Consider the following 22,203-nt stretch of genomic DNA (forward strand, 5'->3'; position numbering starts at 1 on the left):
TGCTATATATTGCTATATATAGAAACGATGGGGGACAGTTGTCTGTGCACCTTAGCTCGTGGTTGTATGACTGGAACGCTTGCATTTTGGATACTGTGCGTCTCCTCGCCCCAAGGGGAAAACAAATCTTTAGTGTTATTTTTCCAGAGAAGGACCAAAGGGCCAAGTTTTTCTTGAGAATGTGCAGCATCCCTTCACACATATATACCCAAACTGCAGACAGCTTTTTAAAGAAATGCCTGCAAGGGACAGAGAGCCCCTGCCCATGTGCAAAGTAACCCTTTTTTCAGATCTGAAGAGCCTTTTTGTCTTCATAGAATCATAGAATAGTACAGTTGGAAGGGGCCTATAAGACCATCGAATCCAACCCCCTCAATTCCTCCCTGTAGGAATTGAGCACTTCTGCCTTTTCCTTGTCATCTGCTATCATTTTGCCATCCTTATTTAATAGCTGAATGACCATTTCTTTCCTCTGTCTTTTACTATGCACGTAGCTGAAGAAAGCCTTTTTGTTGCTTTTAGCATCCCTCACTAACCTAAGCTCATTCTCAGCTTTAGCCTTCCTGACGCCATCCCTGCAATTCTGTGCTACCTGCCTGTACTCTTCTTTTGTAGTTTATCCTTTCTTCCACTTCCTATATGTGTCCTTTTTTGTTTTCAGGTCATCCCTAAGCTTTTTGTGAAGCCACATTGGCTTCTTCTGTTGTTTTCCACCTTTTTTTTCTTGTTGGAATTGTTTGTAATTGTGCCTTGAGAATTTCCTTTTTTATAAACTCCCCCCCCCCCCAATCTTGGACTCCTTTTCTCATTAGAGTCAGTTGCCATGGGACCTTAATCATTGTTCTGAGTTTATTAAAATCAGCTTTCCTAAAATCCAAGGTATATGTTTGGCTACACTCGGCTTTTGCTTCCCTTAGAACCAAGAACTCAAGTATACCATGGTCACTTTCCCCCAGAGTTCTCGTAACTGTTACTTTATCCACTAAGTCATCTCTGCTGGTTAGGAACAAGTCAAGGATAGCCGATCCTGTAGTTCCTTCCTCTACTTTCTGTAGGAGGAAGTTATCTGCCACACAAGTCAGGCATTTCCTGGAGGGGCCATGTTTTGCAGAATTTGTCTCCCAACAAATATCGGGGAAATTGAAGTCCCCCATTACTACTACATCATGCTTCCTTGAAACATTGGCTATTTGCTTTTCAAAAGTTTCATCCTCATCTTCTCCTTGATTGGGTGGCTGGTAGTAGACTCTGACCACCAGGTTCCTTTTATTCTTTGCTCCATTTATTTTAACCCAGATGCTCTCGATGGGACTACCAAGCTCCTCCTCCTGTATTTCTGTGCAGAGATATGTATTTTTAACATACAGTGCAACTCCACCTCCCTTTCTGTTCCTCCTGTTCTTTTTGAACAAGTTATATCCTTCAATTGCTGTATTCCAGCCATGGGAGTCATCCCACCAAGTCTCAGTTACACCTATCAAGTCATAATTTCTCTCCTATATTAAGAGTTCAAGTTCATTCTGTTTGTTTCCCACACTCTGGGCATTAGTACATAGACATGGAAGACCATGTGCTTTATAGTCTGGCTTTCTTCCTACATGTTTCTGAAGACTGTTATTGGGCGCTATTAGAGCTGTTCTCTCCTTTGTGGTGCGTGAGCCTTCATCCATTGTTACCCCCAACTTTATGTCTCCCTCCCCCGTAGGATTCAGTTTAAAGCCCTGCTGATGAAGTTCTTCATGCTGTGGCCAAACACGTTCTTCCCAGCCTCTGTGAGGTGCAACCCATCCCTTGCCAGCAGTCCATCTTCCAGGAAGTAGAGCCCGTGGTCCCAGAATCCAAATCTCTCGCACCAGCACCACCTTCATAGCCAGTAATTGACCCAGAGTATTTTTCTTTCCCTTTCTATCCCTCTTCTAACTACTGGAAGGATGGATGAGAAAACTGTCGGGGCCCCAAAGTTCTTGAGTTTCCTTCCCAAAGCTTCAAAGTCTGACGTGGTTTCTTCATAGCTCCGCTTGGCGGTGTCATTTGTTCCCACATGGATGAGAAGAAAGGGATACCTGTCAGTGGGCTTTATGAGTCCAGGCAACCCTTCAGTCACGTCTCTAATCTGTCCTCCTGGGAGACAGCATACCTGGCGAGTCCATGGGTCTTCATGACATACTTGGGTTTCAATTCCACACAGCAAGGAGTCTCCCACTACTACTACTCTTCTCTTTTTGTTGTAGGCCTTGGTTTCATTGCCTCTGCTTGACTGACCTTCAGCCTCTTCCTCGCTCTCATGCAGGTTCCCCTATAATTCTTCCTCTGCAGGCTGTTCTCCACTCTTATCCTGATGTACCTGGAAACGGTTCTGTAGTTCCAATGCTTCCATTGGTGTAGAGTAGCTTCTAGTTCTTCTGCTCCTGTCACCCTTTTCCAAGGAATATCCTCTACTGCATTTTTCCTTGCCTCAGCAGTTTCCTCTTCAGCCTCAGCTTGCTGTTGCTCTTCTAGCTTCTGTTCTTCACTTTGCTGCTATAGTTCCACTGTTCTGTCCAAGAACTCTTTGTGTTTTCTTATTCCCTGGAGGGTCGACACTTGCCGCTCCAGTCCTCTTGCTTTTTCTTCCAACAATGTGATCAGCTTGCACTTGTTGCACATGTAGGCCATGATGATCTCAGGCAAGAAAACAAACATTGCACACACCTTGCAGGTCACCACCACTGGAGTCTTTTCCTTCCGTAGTCTCTATTCCCTTTATGTTTCTAGCTTTCTGATTGTACTGGAATAGCCTGTGCTTTGTCCTCTATTCACTGGAGGTTAAAAACACAGGCCCACTGGTATGGAAGTGTGTGTTACAAAAAAAAGAAATTTTAAAAAATAAAAAATAAATGTTGGGACCTCCCCTGCCAAACTCCCCTGGCCAACTCCTGTTTGCTCTCCCTATGCACTTGCTCTGATCGCTCGCTCTCTGGGAGCTTGCTTCCTTGTATAGCCCCTAGACCAGCTGGAGCAGCTTCCTCTGCTCTGCTCAGCTAGGAGACAGGAAACAGACTGAAACTTCCTGCCCACACAGCTGCTGGGTTTACTCAGGCCACACCCCCTCAATTCCATTGGAGCTCTCAGGAGCACATGATGAGCACACAGCAACTCGGAATGGAAAGGGCAGCCTGCTGGGCTTCCTCCAGCCCACTCACCACCTTGCCTTTGTCTCCTCTTCCACTGCAACTCCCCAGGCCAACTCCTGTTTGCTCGCCTTGTTCGCTCGCTCTGATCGCTCGCTCTCTTGCTTCCTTGTATAGCCCCTAGACCAGCTGGAGCAGCTTCCTCTGCTCAGCTCAGCTAGGAGGCGGGAAATAGTCTTTTTGTTGACTCTTTGTTTTTAAGTGTCTTGTACAAAGCAGGGAAATTATGAAAATGCCAAATTCTCTTTCTCTCTCCTACTGTCCTCTCTCTTTTCCTTTTGGCTTTTCCATCCTACTCTCCTGGTAAATAGCTAGGGTAGTGAAATCCCGTCCAAGCCAGTAAAATTCCTTCTTGTTAGCAGATTTTTAAAAATTGGTTTAATTAATTCTAGTTAAATGCTGGCCTAGGTGGGCTGGAGGCTACTACTTGGAGCATATCTCAGTGGCTCTAATTTAGGGGGTTCTGACTGCTGTAGTCCCAACCTGTGTACAGCATCAACCTGTACAAGCATTCTGGTGGACCGTGTGCTAGGAGGTGTGTGTGTGTGTGTGGGGGGGGGTGATTGTCCTGGTATGCGCATTATTGTCACAGTGAGCAAGTGTGTTTGTGTCTGCCTGTCTGTCTCGGGGTGGGGGTGGGGCAAGGTAGTTTGTCTCTTTAGGGGGCCAAAGTAGTTGTTTTTCTCCTGCAATATGCCCTCTATGTTTATGAACCTGGCTCTTTGGCAATGGAAATTCTTTATATTTTGTGACTTCATAGGGGAAGTTCTTGGGGCTTTGTTCACACAATTGCAAAAGGAGAAATAACATATGGGTAGCAAGTGAGTGAACCCAGACTCTCACATTCTCCACATACGTTGTGCATTTGGCATAATCTGTGTGTTCCATTCCTGTGCATTCCCCCCTCCAAAAGGGGGTGGAAGGGTTGCAGAAATCTGGGATATCACACACAGTGTGGGTATATGTCTATATTCCCTTATCCTGGGTTATATTCCATTTGTGTATGTGTGTGTGTGGAGAGTGACACAGGTCTGCTACACCACATACGTGTGTGTGACCTTTTCTTTGAGACCATTGTGTGCACACACACCCTCAGTTCTTCGTTCCCGTGGAGAGGACAGTCTGGTCATATGCTGTGTTAAACCTTAGTTCAGTCATTTGTGTGGCCATTTCTGCTGCAAGCTGACTTCTGGAGTGTTTACAGCCTTGGTGACACAGGCTAGATCTACACAAGCAGCAGGAAGAGGTGGTATAGGCCTGAGCTAATAGAATGGAGTGCATCATGTCAGACAGTGGTGGGGGGGATAACCTTTTTCAGTACTCCCCCATCCAAAAAGAACTCCCTGCAAGTAGAAAACTAGCCTAGTAGGATGATTATGCTAGAATTGCTCTCTCTGATGTGCTTAGATTTCTGCTTGCAGAGTTCTTTTATATGGAGGAATACTGGAAAAGGGTCATCACCCCACCTGCATTCTAAGATTATACAGTCCACTATATTGCCTTGGGATTCTCCTGGTTTATTCTGCTATTTGTGGACTCCAAACCTGATGGGCCAGCTGAAGGGACAACATGGATGCTTCCAGACAAGGCTTTTACTGTGCAATTGCACTGCCTTGATCATGGAACTTTGCCAGGCTGGGCATGGGTCCTAGCAACATCTTCTTCCACTTATGTCCCTTCTGTTTTTTTCCCACTGTGAGACTTACTTCAGTGAGACTTACTTCTGAGTAGACTTACATAGGATTGCTGTGTATATCCCATCATTTAAAAGTACTTGGCACACTCAAGCAAATAATGCAAATTCTATCACAAGAAGAAGGAGAAGAAGAAGAAGTAGTGTTATCTTAAGTTGCAGCACCATAAATTCAAAAAGTTTTATATTAAGGATAGAATCCACCTGCAATTCGTATGTGCCAGTACTGCTAATCTGTATTAAGTGACAGAACAGCCCTCAAGTCCTTATTCCAGCAGCTTGGGCTCGGAGAGCCATGCAAGTTCCTCTGTCACAGATGCAGCACCCATCATGTCATTTATTTTTAAAAGGGCACCAGGTCATTCAAGATTTTCTGGAGAAAAGCCAGCCTCTCATCTGGAAACCATCCCAAATTGGTAGGTGAGGCTGCAGTTAAGAGTTTGGGGCTGGGGGAGGTGTTGAAGGGAGGAAGCCTTCTGTTTTCAAGCTCAGAGACACACTCAAGGGATTTCTGTTTTCCTTGTGGCTTCCCACAAACTATGCTCAGCTCTGTCCCTGGAAAAAAAAAAGTGCTGGGGCTCAGCTGTCTCTCAAAATGATCTCTGGAGGGTCGCCTTCCTGGGCTTCATCCCAGCCATTTTCTCTCTCTCATCGTGTCCTTCCCCTGCTTTTCTTCCTCCCACTTTTGCCTTTTTCTCCTCTTCCCTACTTTCACCCCTTTCCCACTCTTTTCTTTCCTCTTTCTCTCACTCTCCTCGCTCTTTCCCTTTGTGTTCTTCCCTTTCTCCACCCCCAGCTTTACCCATGAACGACTGAGGCCAGGCCAAGCCCCGCTTTAACTTCGCCTCTGCCACCGCCCTGCCATGGTTGCTGGCTTTTCCCTTTCCCTCTTACCCCGTCACCCGCCAGGCCAGGCCAACAATCCTGGGCCGCCCTCCCTACTGCTGAGATTGGGCTGGCGAGGGGAGGGTGTGTGCCTCTGGAGGTTTTCTGGGAGGACCAGACAAGGAGGAGGAGGAGGAAGGAGACAGGAGGAGCTGCCACGGCTGCTTCTTGCCTAGCGCAACCCTCCCTCCATTCCCTTTTCAGGCGCGGGTGCCTCCTTCTCCTACTCCTCCTTCTTGGGGGGGGGGACCCCACAGCTGGCAGAGAGCCCTTGCCTGTATATTTCCCCTGCTCCCCTCCCATCTGGAGACACTGGTGAGGCCCGAAGACTCCAGGCAAGGCCCGGAGACCTGGCAAGCCTGTCCGTGTTTCAAAACTGGTTCCCATCTGAAAATCCCATACAGGAAGTAAATCTGCTGATTTTTATCTTATTTGTGGAAAAGTCAACAAAAGGGTGGGAAAAGCAGTACTGGGGTACAATCTTAAAAATGATAGAATGATCTCAGTACGAATCCAAGGCAAACCATTCAACATCACAGTAATTCAAGTCTATGCCCCAACCACTGAGGCCGAAGAAGCTGAGGTTGATCGGTTCTATGAAGACCTACAACACCTTCTAGAACTAACACCAAAAAAAGATGTCCTCTTCATCATAGGGGATTGGAATGCTAAAGTAGGAAGTCAAGAAATCACCAGGATAACAGGCAGGCATGGCCTTGGTGTACAAAATGAAGCAGGACAAAAGCTAATAGAGTTTTGCCAAGAGAACATGCTGATCATAGCAAACACTCTTTTCCAACAGCACAAGAGGCGACTCTACACATGGACGTCACCAGATGGTCAATATCGAAATCAGATTGATTATGTCCTTTGCAGCCAAAGATGGAGAAGCTCCATACTGTCAGTAAAAACAAGACCTGGAGCTGATTGTGGCTCAGATCATGAGCTGCTTCTTGCAAAATTTCGGCTGAAATTGAAGAACGTCGGGAAAACCACTAAACCATTCAGGTATGACCTAAATCATATCCCTGATGAATATACAGTGGAGGTGAGGAATAGATTTCAGGGATTAGACCTGATAGACAGAGTGCCTGAGGAACTATGGACGGAGGTCTGTAACATTGTTCAGGAGGCAGCAACGAAATCCATCCCAAAGAAAAAGAAATGCAAGAAAGCAAAGTGGCTGTCTGATGAGGCTTTACAAGTAGCTGAGGAAAGAAGGGAAGCGAAAAGCAAGGGAGAAAGGGGAAGATATACCCAACTGAATGCAGAGTTCCAGAGAATAGCAAGGAGAGACAAGAAGGCCTTCTTAAATGAACAATGCAAAGAAATCGAGGAAAACAACAGAATGGGAAAGACTAGAGATCTCTTCAAGAAAATTGGAGATCTCAAGGGAACGTTTTGTGCAAAGACGGGCATGATAAAGGACAAAGAAGGCAGGGACCTAACAGAAGCAGATGAGATTAAGAAGAGGTGGCAAGAATACACAGAAGAACTATACAGGAAAGATCTGAATGTCCCTGATAGCCATGATAGTGCGGTCACTGAACTTGAGCCGGACATCCTAGAGAGTGAAGTCAAGTGGGCCTTAGGAAGCATTAGTAACAACAAAGCTAGTGGAGATGACAGTATTCCAGCCGAGCTATTTAAGATCCTAAAAGATGATGCTGTTAAAGTGCTGCATTCAATATGCCAACAAATCTGGAACACTCAACAGTGGCCACAAGACTGGAAAAGGTCAGTTTACATTCCAATTCCAAAGAAGGGCAACGCCAAAGAGTGTTCAAACTACCGCACAGTTGCGCTCATTTCACATGCCAGCAAGGTGATGCTCAAAATCCTACAAGCTAGGCTTCAGCAGTATGCGAACCGAGAACTACCGGAAGTACAAGCTGGGTTTCGAAGAGGCAGAGGAACTAGAGATCAAATCGCCAACATTCGCTGCATCATGGAGAAAGCAAGAGAATTCCAGAAAAACGTCTATTTCTGCTTCATTGACTACGCTAAAGCCTTTGATTGTGTGGATCACAACAAACTGTGGCAAATTCTGAAAGTGATGGGAGTACCAGACCACCTTACCTGTCTCCTGAGAAACCTGTACGAGGGTCAAGAAGCAACAGTAAGAACCAGAGATGGAACAACCGAGTGGTTCAAAATTGGGAAAGGAGTACGACAAGGCTGCATATTGTCGCCCTGCTTATTTAACTTATATGCAGAGTACATCATGAGAAATGCCGGGTTGGATGAATCAGAGGTCGGAATTAAGATTGCTGGGAGAATTATCAACAACCTCCGATATGCAGACGATACCACCCTAATGGCAGAAAGCGAAGAGGATCTAAAGAGCCTCTTGTTGAGGGTGAAAGAGGAGAGTGCAAAAGCTGGTTTGAAACTCAACATTAAAAAAACTAAGATCATGTCATCTGGCCCCATCACTTCCTGGCATATAGAAGGGGAAGAAATGGCAGCAGTGACAGATTTTACTTTCTTGGGCTCCAAGATCACCGCAGACGGTGACTGTAGCCATGAAATCAAAAGACGCTTGCTCCTTGGGAGGAAAGCTATGGCCAACCTAGACAGCATAGTAAGAAGCAGAGACATCACCTTGCCGACAAAGGTCCGTCTAATCAAAGCTATGGTTTTCCCAGTAGGAACGTATGGCTGTGAGAGCTGGACTATAAGGAAGGCTGAGCGCCGAAGAATTGATGCTTTCGAACTGTGGTGCTGGAGAAGACTCTTACGAGTGCCCTGGACTGCAAGGAGGTCAAATCAGTCCATCCTCAAGGAAATCAACCCTGAGTGCTCATTGGAAGGACAGATAATGAAGCTGAAGCTCCAATATTTTGGCCACCTAATGCGAAGAGAAAACTCCCTGGAAAAGACCCTGATGCTGGGAAAGACTGAAGGCAAAAGGAGAAGGGGACGGCAGAGGATGAGATGGCTAGATAGCATCACGGATGCAATGAATATGAACTTGAGCACGCTCCGGGAGAGAGCGCAGGACAGGAAGGCCTGGCGTGCTATGGTCCATGGGGTCACGAAGAGTCGGACACGACTGAACGACTGAACAACAACAACACTTAAAAAGCCACTTATTTCTCGAATGGAAGATGCAATTAAAAGGCATCTAGTATGCTTCAGTGTCCTACACACAGGGCATTAATGTACATGCTGTAGCCTACATGGAGATGACGCAGAGGACATGTGCCAGGAAAAACATTTGAGATGAATTTTATTTGTTGCAATGCCCACATTTGTCTCCATGGAGGTTGTTAGAGCATTTCCTGGGCTTGCTTATACAGACATGTTAGCAAACGGGTGGCACAATCGTCCTTCACTGGAAAGCAGTCTTTGCTGCATTTCCAGCCTTGACCATTGAAGATGGGAGCGGATCGTGATAGCAGTAGCAGGGGAATGTGATAAGTGGGCTCCTGTGTCATTAATTTGGTAGGCTGTGCATTTCTTTAGTTTGAGTCAAGGCGTTGCTTATTCTATACTAGTGGACGGACCTAGCTTTGCATGGGCTGGAATAGAATGGGTTGGAATACTTTGACACAACAAAGGGGTCAAGCAAACATACGCACCTACTAGAGTTGGACACGCTGTGTCTGCGTGAAGCCACGCCCATTTGGCACCCCTTGCCATGGTGCACCCCTGAAGCCCCCTGAGGGAAGGGTCTTTCCGCCCTATTCCCCTGAGGGGGGCCTGCGTCAGGTGGGGGCAGACATGCCATCCCGACCCTCGGCCTCCTAGTCTCCCCTGGCTTCAACTGTGTGGACTGCAAAGCTATGCGCGGTTAGGGACATCTGCTGCTAGTGGCTGGAGGGGTTACTGCAGGCTTCAACCACACACAAACATTTATATTAATTAAAATCAAATAGTGCAGGTTAAAATTAAAATAACCCTACGATGCATATCCCTAGGGTCTCCTTAGTATGCATGACAGGTGTCAGGTATCTAGGTTTCACAGTCTTGGCACTATGATACTGACTGGTGGACACAAACTCTCTTTTATTATGATAGATACTGTATTCATATGTGAAGATCACTCAGCAGCAGTTTTGGTGTACAAGAGAGGTTGATGGGAGTGAATCCTTTGATTGCTCTGGGTTGAGTGGCAACCTCTAGCATGAGTGTTCTCTGGCACACTTCTCTGCTTGGCTATTGCTCTGGCTTTTACTCTTCAGCTGAATAAAGGTGTCTCCAGCCAGGGAGCTTTCCACACTCTTGGGCCTGGTGGAGTCACAGATACTTGTCTCCATTGCTGTAGGAAGCCTGCGGGCAGCGGGAACCCACCTGAGCTCTGGTCCCTGTCTCCAGCAGACCAGCCCCAAAGTAGGACCAATCTAGGCTAACCTAGAAGTTCAGAATGGTGGCAGTTGGCTTCCCCAACCTGGTGCCTGTCATACTTGACCCAGGCCCAAACTGGTAAGTCTCCTCTTCTGGGGAAGATTCTGAGGCCAGACCCCATGAGACCCCCTCCCCCAACTCCAGAACTCCCATAGGAGCCAGTGCATTGTCAGATGCTTGGGGCTGAAGGGCAGGTAGGTATCTTGGGCAGGCAGGCAGGTTGACGTCCAGTAGCTCAGCAATACAGATGGCTCTTATTTTGTGTAAGCTGAGATGATTATGATTTATTTGATTTATATCCTGGTCTTCCTCTCAAGGAAACCAGGGTGGCGAACAGCCCATAAATAACCCTATAACACACAAACGCCAGTAAAATCACAACTCTAAAATTACAAACATCATAAAATACAATAAAACCATCACTAAAACAAACAAACCACTAGCCTGTGCCCCCAAAGCCTGTACAAATAAATATGTCTTTACCTGGCATATAACAATGGTGTTGGGGACAGCTGAACCTCTACTGGAACAGAATTCTACAGTCAGGGCACAGCCACCACGAAGGCTCTGCCATGGGCCACGTTCCTCAAGAGCACTACAAGCAGAGCTTCCCCAGCCAATCTTAAATCCTGGGTTGGTCTGTCCTGGTGAAGGTGATCCTACAAGTACTAAAGGATGTGAATATACTGCAATTCCAGTAATTCTTAAAAAAAAAAAAAAAAACACCTTTACATTTAATTTTAAGATTATATCACATAGGAAGCAACAAAATAGTAGGGGAAATGGAAATAAAAAGGGTGACAAGAGGAAGTTGGGCGTGTGAGGCAGACAGTTTAAGATACAACAATGCCCATAGTTGATACATCAAAGATGAAGAGTGTGTCTATAATAAATGGATGAGATATGCTATTTGGGAGTCATTGTCCAGGTAATTCAAAAGAGAGTATTCAAAAGAATACAACAGCCTTCCCTCATCTGGTGCTCTCCAGATGTTTTGGATGGCAACTCATGTCACCACACTGGCTGCGAATGATGGGAGTTGCAGTCCAACACATCAGGAGGGCACAAAGTGGGGGAAGGCTACCATACAACATAAAATGAGTCTATCACCTTTGACTTGCTGCCGTTGTCAAGTATTTTTTCCCCATAATGGTGTGGCCCCAAATCTTACCATTCCAGTCATTCTACAAATTGTTTTGCTGTTTTAGAGCAATATTTCTTAGCAAATGAACACTGTATGTCAAATTTTATCTTAGAAAAGGTGTGCCTCACCTATGGCAAGCCTTGCAAAGAATCAGCAGCGTGGAGATCATTGTACCCCTTACATGTGCCTCCTACAAAGGAACACACACCTTGTGGAAATTCTTTTCAAGCGGCAAATGGTCTTTCCTCACCTCACTACCAAAGCAAACTCGCCACCTAGTTTTGTTTACTCCCACTGTGTATAATGGGCAGGGAGAATAGTGCAGCCCAAGGCCCGGATTCTGTTTTGGAGAAGCTCTCAGGGGCTGCATTCCAGGGATGGGTGAGAGCAAGGGCAGAGGGGGTGGCCCCCCCAAATACCAGCATATTTTGGCTTAAAACTATTGCTGCCAGTAATCAAGCCATTGCAACCTTTTAGAATGGGGAAAAAACCACACAACAACTGGGAAACCACCAAGCCATTTGTTGTGGCTGGGGGAAAGAGGGAGGGGCGAAGGGATGGCGGTGTGGCCTTCTGGGGAAACCCAGGAGGGCTGGATCGGTCCTTTGGGCATGAGGTTCCCCACCCCTGTTATACAGGCAGTGTGTTGCACTATTATTGTGAAAGATTTACTTTGGGTCATATTATGCAGTGGCTAAAATATGATTGGGGCTCACTTTGGTCACACAGAGGCCTGCGGGTATGTAGTCTTTGGCATTCCTGTCTTCCTTTAAAAACCAGCCATACTGATGGCCACGGACAACTCCTCTGGCAGAGACTTGCAAAAGCATTTCCCTTTTGTTAAATTTTAAAACGTGATGCATGTTATCAGTGCCAGGCTTGCCTAATATTATATTTGCAATTGCCACACATTCGTTTTTGCCCATGAACTTATGAAATGGAAACATTTCCACTGAAAAATAAAGCACTGGGGTGGAAATGGCATGACATCACTGCCACCAGCAAAACGGTCCTGCTTCTGATGACAGCTGCTCAGATAGTCTCTGGACTTGAAACATGGTGGAGGGCCTCAGAGGATGACCTGAGCATGCCTGCAGGCTCATATGCTTTCCTCATCTTTCTGGTCCCAGTGGCCATCCTGCTGTGAAGTTAATGGAGTGTAGCGCGCCTGGCAGAGCTGTTGGCCATGCTTGGTTGGTTAATGGGTAACTCGGAGTGAAATAGCTACAGGAACAGGGTGCTGCATGAGACTGTTGCCCTCCACAAGGCCTTTGTCAACAGCCTCTTTCAACTATGCCTGGTATTCTAGATGTGGTCTTGCTAACATGAGTAGAGTAGGATGACTTCCTGAGGCTCGGAACAAATCAGCTCTTCTGGGTACAAGCTAATTTGGCTCTGGCCTTTTGTACCATGGCATCATCACGCTGAGGGTGAAGGTAGGCACAAAATCGTTGGTACTTCCCCGGTGTTGTGATCCCAGATCTGCAGTCTTCCTTGCTCACAAACATTCCAGTTGGTTGAACAGGGGCTGGGCTCAGCTGTGGGTGAGTTGGGTCATTCATGGGAACCACAGATCTGACACGCTGAAATGTGCCTAGTGGGGACATCTTGTCCCATGTGTTGCAGCTATGTGCCCTATCTCTCTTTGCATAAACAGGCCATGTGAATGTGTGCCCTTGTGGTAAAGCAGGTTGTTGCCTGTCTCTTAAGGTTTGAATGTGGGTGAAATCAAGTGTGTGCATCTAGATCAGCCCTCCACACCTTGTGCTTGAGATGTGTTGGACTACAACTCCCTGGGGGAATGCTAGGAATTGTAGTCCAACACATCTGGAGGGCTTTGGGCTAGGGAAGGTGGACCTAAATGCAGGAGTCTGTTTTATAGGTGGGGCCTCTAGCATCAATGGTTCTTCCGAGCTACGTGTATGTCAGAGATTTACGTAATGGTTGCGACCTGGAGTGGTTGGTGCTACTTCCATTTACTTTGTTCTTCTGTTTACTGTTGCCCTCACCTGCCGCTCTCTGGTTGGAATGCCCCGGATTCCAGCCCTAACTGCACCAATAAGCGCAGGGGGCTTGAAATTGGAGCAAGCTTGTCCCTAGATATATGCATTGTTAGCAGATTATTCCCACTCCAGGTTACTACCAGAGGATGTCTAGGAACCCTGACCAGCTCCTCGTGGTTGCTGCGGCTTCATGAGTTGTCGTCCTGGTATCACCAAGCATTTCTCCACAAGAATGGGGGACAAGCTTGTTCTTCTTTTTTATTCTCTGGGGAAGACCAATTCCAAAGTACAAAGTGATTCCTGCAGGTATACATGTAGGATATAGAGAGTGTATAATTCGTTGGCCAGTGCAGACTGAACCCCCACAAAGGACACCTGGCACAGGCAGCCGCTCAGGTAGCCAAGCAGGGCAGAGACTGGCAACAAAAAACCTGGAGTGGATTAGCTTTGGGAAGTGTCAGCATACATTGAATTACCTCTGCTTTTTCTCATCTTCCAGAGCTACCTCAAGACATGGAGCTCCGCCAGTCCTGCAGTGGTGATGACAGCAAGGAAGATGGATTCCAGATGTAAAGCAGTAGATGAAGATAAGGTAACAGAAGGGACATATGAAAAGGAATCTGATGAGGATTAAAAACCAAGATCCTCGAAATATAATCACAAACACGGCGTACAAACCAGTCGTGTACCAGGGAAGTAAACATTGGGGGTTGACTCTCTTTTCATTTCCCCAGTCTCAAAATCATAATGCTGTCCTGGCTTTACCTTGTCTTCCATTCTTTCTGTTACATTCTCTGTTCTTCATGATGAGCTACTTGAGTTTCCTTCAGTCAGATCAGTATTATAAGACTACGCACCTTGCTAAATCGGATACACTGTTCTGTTGTAGTATTCTTTTCCACTCTTCAATATGGTGTCGATTTCTGTAGCATGAGTAATGATGTGCATTTGTGGAGTGCTGTTAAGTCACCATTGTGTTCTTCCATCCATGGGACAATGTGTGTATGCCAATCTTCCCTAACCCGGCAGGCTCCAGATGTGTTGGACTGCAACTCCAATGGAGCTGTGCTGACTGGCCATGGGCTGTGCTGACTGGAAATTCTGGGAGTTGCAGTTCAACACATTTGGAGCCTGCCAGGTTGAGCAAGGCTGGTGTACACTGTAAAAATGCACAGGTTGGATTTTCTGAATCCTTGCTTCGCGTGTTTGTTCAGAGCCTTGCATTATTATTGCATGCCTGTATCATCCTGCCTGTAACTTGAGATCTGCTGGGGAGGCCCTTTTGGTTATACCATCACCAACCAAGTCCAGATATCTTGGAATTGTAATAAGGCCTTATCTGTGGTGGTGCCATGGTGGTGGAATTCCCTCCCACTGGAGGTTAGACTGGCGTCACTAACATGGGTTAGTTTTGGCTGCTGGTCAACAGTATTCTATTCCACCAGGCCTTTTAGTTTACAGCTATGTCTATGTATCAGAGCGGGATAGTTGAAGGGTGGTGTATATTGAATCTTATGTTGATTGACTTTGTCTATTTTATTGGATGTGATGATGGTGATGGTGATGATAAATTGTATATTGTGACTGCACTGGAGACATTTTATGTTGAACGGCGGGACATACTTTTTCAAATAAGTAAATTAAATGCTCTTGCCCCATTTAGGGCACAATCCTATGCATGTTTAGACAGAAAAAAGTCCTACTATTCCTAGCATTCCCCAGCCAGCCATGGAGAAACTCCATGGGGACTTGTAGGTCTTTTTCTGTCTAAACATGCATAGGGTTGCATCCTTAAGGCAGTAGTGGTACAAGTAGAGAAAAAATCTCTTGTGGGTACTTTAGATGTAGCCCAGCTTTCTTAAACCACAGCTGTTTAGCCCCACCCCTTCCATATGTGGGACAGGAAGGGGGCATGCTGGTGAGGAAAGTAATTACGTCATCAGATTCAACTCTACCGAAGGAATTTAGGATGGAATCGTGTGGGGTTTCCGGTCGGAGCCAATGTCACCCTGGCAGCATTCCGTGGAGCCTCCGCGGGATGCTATCTCAAACAGCTTTTAAAAGGTTGAAAAACCTTTTCATCTTCCCCTGGAATGAAAAGGGGAAGCAAGAGCAGCATCTGGATGAAGTCTTGGAAGAATAGCCCTCTTTGCGAAGCAGCAGAGGGGCTGGGCTCCGAGGCTAGTCTGGCAGAGCTTAATCATCGCTCAGAGTTGTTTTGAAACTCCTATCTAATTAGGAGAAATCAGGGCTGATGTGCTCCAATGTAGTTTATGGATTAAGAAATACCAACAATATTTGAGGACCCACAAGATCTGTTTGAAGAGAAGGATGGCTACATTAAGGAGGAAAAAAGGAGCAGGATCTCCACCTACCTGCCCTATACCTCCCATGGCAAAGGCTCCGAGAAGTGAAAATATAGAGGAGTTGCTTGCTCTGATAAAAACTTTGTCTTTGCAATTTGCTGAACAGGCGAAGAAGCTGGATGCAATTCAAAATTCCATCACTGCCCTGCAAGGGGCTGTGGACTTAATTAACATATCTTGGCAAAAAAATGGAGGCGAAGTTTAATGAGCTGCAGGATCGGGTGGCAGTGAACGAGACTGCATCACAAGCTTTTTACAACAATTTTTCTGTCAGAATCTCCCAACTTGAGGCTCTCACGCTCAGGGCAAATATATGTATTATTGGTATTAAAGATCTACCTACTGATGTAAATTTGTCTACTTCTGTAGATAAGCTTCTCCATGAGGTACTCCCTGTGTCATCTGATTATTTACTTAATATTGAGCAGGCATTCCATGTGCTAAATGCCAAAGGGACTGGTTATACGATTATAGTCCAATTTGCAAGAACTGCCACAAAAAATTATATCCTGCATCTGGCAAGAGGGGGTGGAAGTCTTGTTTGGGTATCAAAACGAGATAGAGTTATGTTATTTCCGGATTACACCAAAGAAATTGCTGATAAAAGAAGGCAATTTACCAAGGCGAAAAACCTGGCAAAACAAATGAACTTACAGTATCATTTAAAATATCCTGCTACATTTTGCATTTTTTCTGAAGGTCAGATGAAGAAGTTTCTAAATCACGAAATGGTGAAGGCGTGGCTAATCGTAAAAACGCGTGAGACTTCTGTTCCAGCCCCGTGAACTGGAATTTATAAACATGTTTTGTCAACTGGCTATGTTTAATCTGTAAGATCCAGGGTAGGCCAAAGATAATTGCTCATATATATTTGTCTTTTTTTCTCTCATTATTTTTCCTTCCCCCCCCCCTTTTTTTTAAATCCTTTCTCTTTAAATGGATACGATATACTGTACTTAAATTTACTGTTTGAGGGTGTATAGAAATGTGCATGCTCATTTATATATCTAGTACAAAATACATTAGTGATTGTTGTAAGGTTGATTTTAAGCTTTATTATTATACAACAATATAAAATTTATTAGTGATTTATTATTATTATTTATCCTTTCTAATTTCCTTCCTTTTTATTATTATTACTATCATTATTATGAGACTGGTTAGTAATATTTTTGGCTGGTTAAATTGTTAAGTTCTACTATTATATGTTAACTGAAGGGCAATATATGGTTATTGTAAATGTAAGCCTGCTTCCTTGCTATAAGACTGATGATATGATATTGAAATGTAAGGTTGATTATCTATGCTGTACTGAATTGTAATATTATATTGCCAATGTTATAGGTATAACTTTTAAGTAGAATGGTATTTGAAGTTTGTGTGTAATGGAGTTTAAATTTAATCCTTTTAAGTAACTTTTTAATATTTTTTCATTTTCTTCTTCCTCCTTCCTTCTTCTGTTTTCTTCTTCTTTTGTCTATTTTTCGTTATTGCTGTGTCCTCTTAAGAATACTGTATTGTTGGGAAACTGTAGATACTGATTAGCTTGTTGGTACTGTTTATTTCATTTATAAAGATAAAAATAGAATAAAAAGTATTACAAAAAGAGAAAAAAAAGGATGGAATCATGTGGGGCCGGCAACCACACAATGCCAGTAACATAAGAGGCCCTCAAATCTGTCAAAGAACTGCACAGAGGTTCTGGACAGAGTTATCCATCACTTAGACCAGCCTTGTCCAACCTGGTGCCCTCCAGATATATTGGATTGCAACTCCCATCATTCCCATCCAGCATGCCCATTGGCAGCTGCAGTCCAACACATCTGGAGGACATCAGGTTGGGGAAGGCTGACATAGTCCAGCATCTGTTATCCCAGTCCATGGACTGGGATGAGAATGGGTGAGTGCAGAGGCTTATATACTGTTAGATTTCTCCCAAATTTTTGTGCTGGTAATCACTGCCAGACAGGCAGTGAAGGCTGGTGGCTCCACCCCTTAGATAGCTCTAACTGTTAGAGTTCTGACCACCCCACTGACACCAGAGCCACCAGCCTCCCTTGCAGATAGGGCCTCCTTAGTTAGCCCACGAAGAAGCACAAAGACCTGCCTTAATTATGTACAGATCCCAGTTGAAAGGCAGAGATCTGGGGCATCTCTACACCAGCCTAAAATCCTGCATTTAAAATGGGGCTTTCTGCTTCTGTTTTAAATGGAGGGTCACAACGACTCCCTTTTTCATGCGCTTTCTTTTCCCCCTCCCCTCCCCCCCCCCATATCTGAGTCTTCCATATTTTTCATTGATCTCGCTCCTCCTCTTCTTGCCTCTTTTCCTCTTTTCATGGAGGGACCTCAAACAGAACACAACGGGGTAATTTGATAGATCATTATCTGCGATCTATTTAAAAACAGAACAAAGTGCATTTAGTGCAGGAGACGCCCTGGAGGATCACGGCGTCATCTAAAGAGCCCGCAAAGTTCCGTGAAGGAGCCAAGTCAATCACGATAAAAGCTCCATGTGAAGGAGCCCTGATGTTATTTCACATCACTATGACTTTGGAAGTGTGTGGTTGGCTTCATATTACACTCATTACAAAAACAGAAGCAAATTAGCTGAATGTATGCAACAGACTTTTGTGGGGCGGGGGAGAGATCTGTTTAGGAACCTGTTTCTAATTATTCACAGCTTTGAATGTGGAATGTTTGTTCCTAAAAAATGAAAATCAGGGATATCAGCTGCATCCCTCGCAAACACAATAGATTAGAATGGCAAAATCATACAGTTGGACGGGGGAAGTATGAATCTCTCTGATTTATTGTATTGTTTTATTGTAGCACTATCCAGCTTTTCAGCTCTGACTAGCTCCCAAAGCAGCTCATGATTAAAATCTGCACACTACAAATAGTAAGAGATATGTTGGTATGTGTTGGAAAGTCTCTTTTGGCCCCTAGCCATTGATTACACAACCCAGGTTTACTTCCAGGCTCTTTTCTTTCCAGAAAGAGCTGCAGATGGACTTGGGGCCTGGTGGCGAATGATACTCAGAATCTAGCCCGGGATAGCAACCCCTTTTCAGATGAAGTCCAATGCTTGGGGTACCGTATTCCAGCAGTAGTGGGGCTAAGGGAACAGAGGGTGGAATCAATGACAGAGTGGGTGGGGCCAAAGCAAAGTGGGCAGGGCCAGATGTAATTTGTACCAATTTGAGTATTTTCTCATCCAAGCAGTCAAGCCACAGCTCAGTTCTATGCACTCAGGAGTAAGCCCCAGTACAATAGCTTTCAGGCCTGCAAAGTATGGTTCACTTCTAAAATTTAAAGGTATTTAAGGTTTAAATATGCAGCAGGGTATTTAAAGTTTAAATGCCTTTCAGTTGCTGTTATCTCCACTTATGGAGAGTGATAATTGATCAGAGATAAGTGTGAGGGTTTCTTGCCCACAGCTGGTGGGAGAAGGAGTGGAGCCCGCAGAAGAAGCTCGTGGGCCAGATGGAAAACCCCCACAGGCTGGAGCTTGCCCATCCCTGATCTAGTCCATCCTTTGCCCAAATGCCTGGCTGTTTACTCCAGGTAGGCCTGTGCAGAGATCCATAACTCAGTGTGCCACAAGCAGGCACTGCACAAAGGGACTTGCAAGTAAATAACTCCAGGTAACTGAACTGAAGGAGACAAGGAAATCCATGCAGTGCATCTGAGTAGGGGATTCTTCGCACGGAGCTTTTATCCTGCTGTTGAGATTGGTTACTCACGGAAGTTTGCAGGTCCTTTAGATGACGTCTTCAACCTCCAGGGCATCTCCCGCACTAAATGTTCTTTATTCCGGTTTTAACTGATTGGAGGTAATGAGCTATTCAATTACCACGCTTGAGTTCTGCTTGAGTTCCCTCATGAAAAAGGAAAAGCCGAAATAAGAGGAGCTAAGCCACAGCGCCATCTAGCAGCTGAATAATGAAACATGTGGAAGACTCAGATAAGGGGGAAAAGGAATGGGGAAAGGAGCAGGGAAGGAAGCACATGTAAAGGGAGCCCACCGTGATCCTTCATTTAAAACGCAAGCAGAAAGCCCTGTTTTAAATGCAGGATTTTAGGCTGGTGTAGAGATGCTCTAGGTAAGGACGGGAGTGGTTGTGCTAGGAAATCTGGGATCTAGTCTGGCTGGTGGGGCTTGGTGGGGGTGTGTGTGTGTGCATCTCCAGTCTCTAGTTTAGAAAAGGAGGAACCTCTGTGGTCCCATTGAGCCTCTTGCCCCCATCCTCTGAGAGCACCGACAGGGCTATGCTTTGCCACCCAGGTGTGACTTAAGTTCGTTTTCTCCTTTAAATAAGTGTGACAACAAGAGAGGAGATGGCTGCCTTCCTTGTAGCCTTGCACTCTCTCCGTACAGATAATGTTTCCTGATCATTGACTTTGTGATGGGGCGTGAAGCCAGCCAAGGTAACTTCAATTTTGGCTGCTATGGACCAGGGGGAAGCCGACACAAACAGCTGCTTTCAGAATGTTAGTGCTGTGTTTCCAGAATCCTGATGGGTTAGGAGGTCTGCTCAGCATAACAGCAGGTCAGGAGAGTGGAAGGGGAGTAGAAAGCCAAGGAGGTGGTTTAGCAATAGAGCAAGGGCGCTATCGTGGGTTAGGGGACCTACATCAAGCAGGCTGTAATAGTGGGCCCTGACAGTTCAGAATTGCAGCTGAACTCATATGGAAGGGTTCATACGTGGCCAACTGCCGATCAGAAGGCTGTAATAAATCAATGGAAATTGTATTGTCTTAGCCCGGGGGTGCACAGCCTTTTTGGCCCCAAGGGCTTCATGTGATGGTAGCAAGAGCCGCATGCACACATCCCAACAATCCTGACCCAGATAACTCTTCTGTTGTTGCTAGCAGCATCATTAGCAGCAGAGAAAGAGCAATCTGTGTGAGGATCTCTGGTGGAGGGAGCAGAGTGAAAGTGTGCCTGCTGTTAAGACCTTGGTGTGCCCCTGCGTGTGTGCGGGGGTGGGGATGGGGTGGGGCACTGCATTCCTGTCTTAGCCAAAAAGCTACACCATTGCATAAAAACATGTGCCAGGATGTGCAGGAGGCGTAACACATAAAAATACATGGGTTACTAATTCTTAAACTGTGTAGTGCAATCATGTGCTTACTTTGCCCTTGCTGTGTTGAGGTGCGGTCTGTCCAGGAACCTTGGTAACTTCTGTTCTCTTTTTTCTTCTGAGGTGAAAGGCTTGATGTACCATGTAGTGTGGCTGTTGGTCTCTAAAAGTACTAAATGTTTATACTGCACCTTATCAGACAGCAGTCTCTGTGAAGTGAACAACACATGCAGATAATCTGATCATGGTTGCTTTGGCTGCTGATTCCCAGCATGAACGCAAATGTTCCCATGCAACAAAGATGTGTGATCAATCCATGGGCAGTTTCATGCTTTTCTGACACATTGTTAAATGCATTTATCTGCAGTAGGTGTGTAGAGTTTATTATTGATCACTTATAATCATTGTTTTTATAACCACTGTTGCATTTTGCACCATGCAGTGCCCTCTCCAGAGAGGCTCGCCTGGCTCCGAGTTTTTTAAAATTAATTACTTTAGTTTTTATTTATTACATTTCTATACCGCCGCATAGCTGAAGCCCTCTGGGCAGTTTACAAAAGTTAAAAAGTTAAAATACAATATACAAAGTTTAAAAGCCATTTACATAAAAGCATACGGGCAAAACAGTACCTCACAGAACGCCTCTCCCAGCATGAACCAACCTGTCCACTACACTCTGCATCTAAGGCTCTCCTCCAGGAGCCTCCTCCGAGGGAGGCTCGGAGGGCAACAACTAGGGAGAGCGCCTTTTCGGTGGTGGCTCCCATTTATGGAATAATCTCCCTGATGAGGCCTGCTTAGTGGCAACGTTGTCATCTTTTCGGTGCCAGGTTAAAACTGCCCTCTTCTCTCAGGCATTTGGCAGTGTATAATGAGTCTCTTCTCCTTCATGGATCACTGCCTTGTTGTGGCGAAGGGGCTTGCGTAACTCAGTGAAGCCATAAGCTATGCCATGCAGGGCCACCCAAGACGGACAGGTCATGGCGGAGAGTTCTGACAAAATGTGGTCCACTGGAGAAGGAAATGGCAACCCACTCCAGGATTCTTGCCAAGAAAACCCCATGGAACGTATGACAAGGCTAAAAGAGATGACGCCAGAAGATGAGCCCCACAGGTCGGAAGGTGTCCAATATACTACCGGGGAAGAGCAGAGGGGATTTCCAAGTAGCGCCAGAAAGAGTGAAGCGGCTGGGCCAAAGCCGAAAGGACACTCAGCTGTGGATGTGTCTGGTGGTGAAAAGAAAGTCCAATGCTGTAAAGAACAATATTGTTTAGGAACCTGGAATGTAAGGTCAATGAATCAAGGTAAGCTGGAGGTGGTCAAATATGAGATGGCAAGATTGAACATCGACATCTTGGGAATCAGCGAACTAAAATGGACAAGCATGGGCGAATTTAATTCAGGTGACCATTATATCTACTACTGTGGGCAAGAATCCCTTAGAAGAAATGGAGCAGCACTCATCGTCAACAAAAGGGTGGGAAAAACAGTACTGGGGTACAAT

General features: G+C 45.5%; 1 protein-coding gene across 1 annotated transcript in view; it reads left to right on the plus strand.

Annotated features, from left to right (window-relative positions):
- The window catches only part of FA2H (fatty acid 2-hydroxylase), a 113,595-nt gene that overhangs the window by 48,490 nt on the left and 42,902 nt on the right, over window positions 1-22,203 (plus strand). The window contains exon 2 of the mRNA XM_084812896.1: window positions 13,745-13,837. Coding sequence (XP_084669022.1) covers window positions 13,745-13,837 — 93 coding nt within the window. The remainder of the gene's footprint in view (window positions 1-13,744; window positions 13,838-22,203) is intronic.

This window comes from Heloderma suspectum, chromosome 8 (assembly GCF_057233095.1).
Source record: "Heloderma suspectum isolate Gila_16-S chromosome 8, 16-S_ref, whole genome shotgun sequence".
NCBI classification, from domain to species: Eukaryota; Metazoa; Chordata; class Lepidosauria; order Squamata; family Helodermatidae; genus Heloderma; species Heloderma suspectum.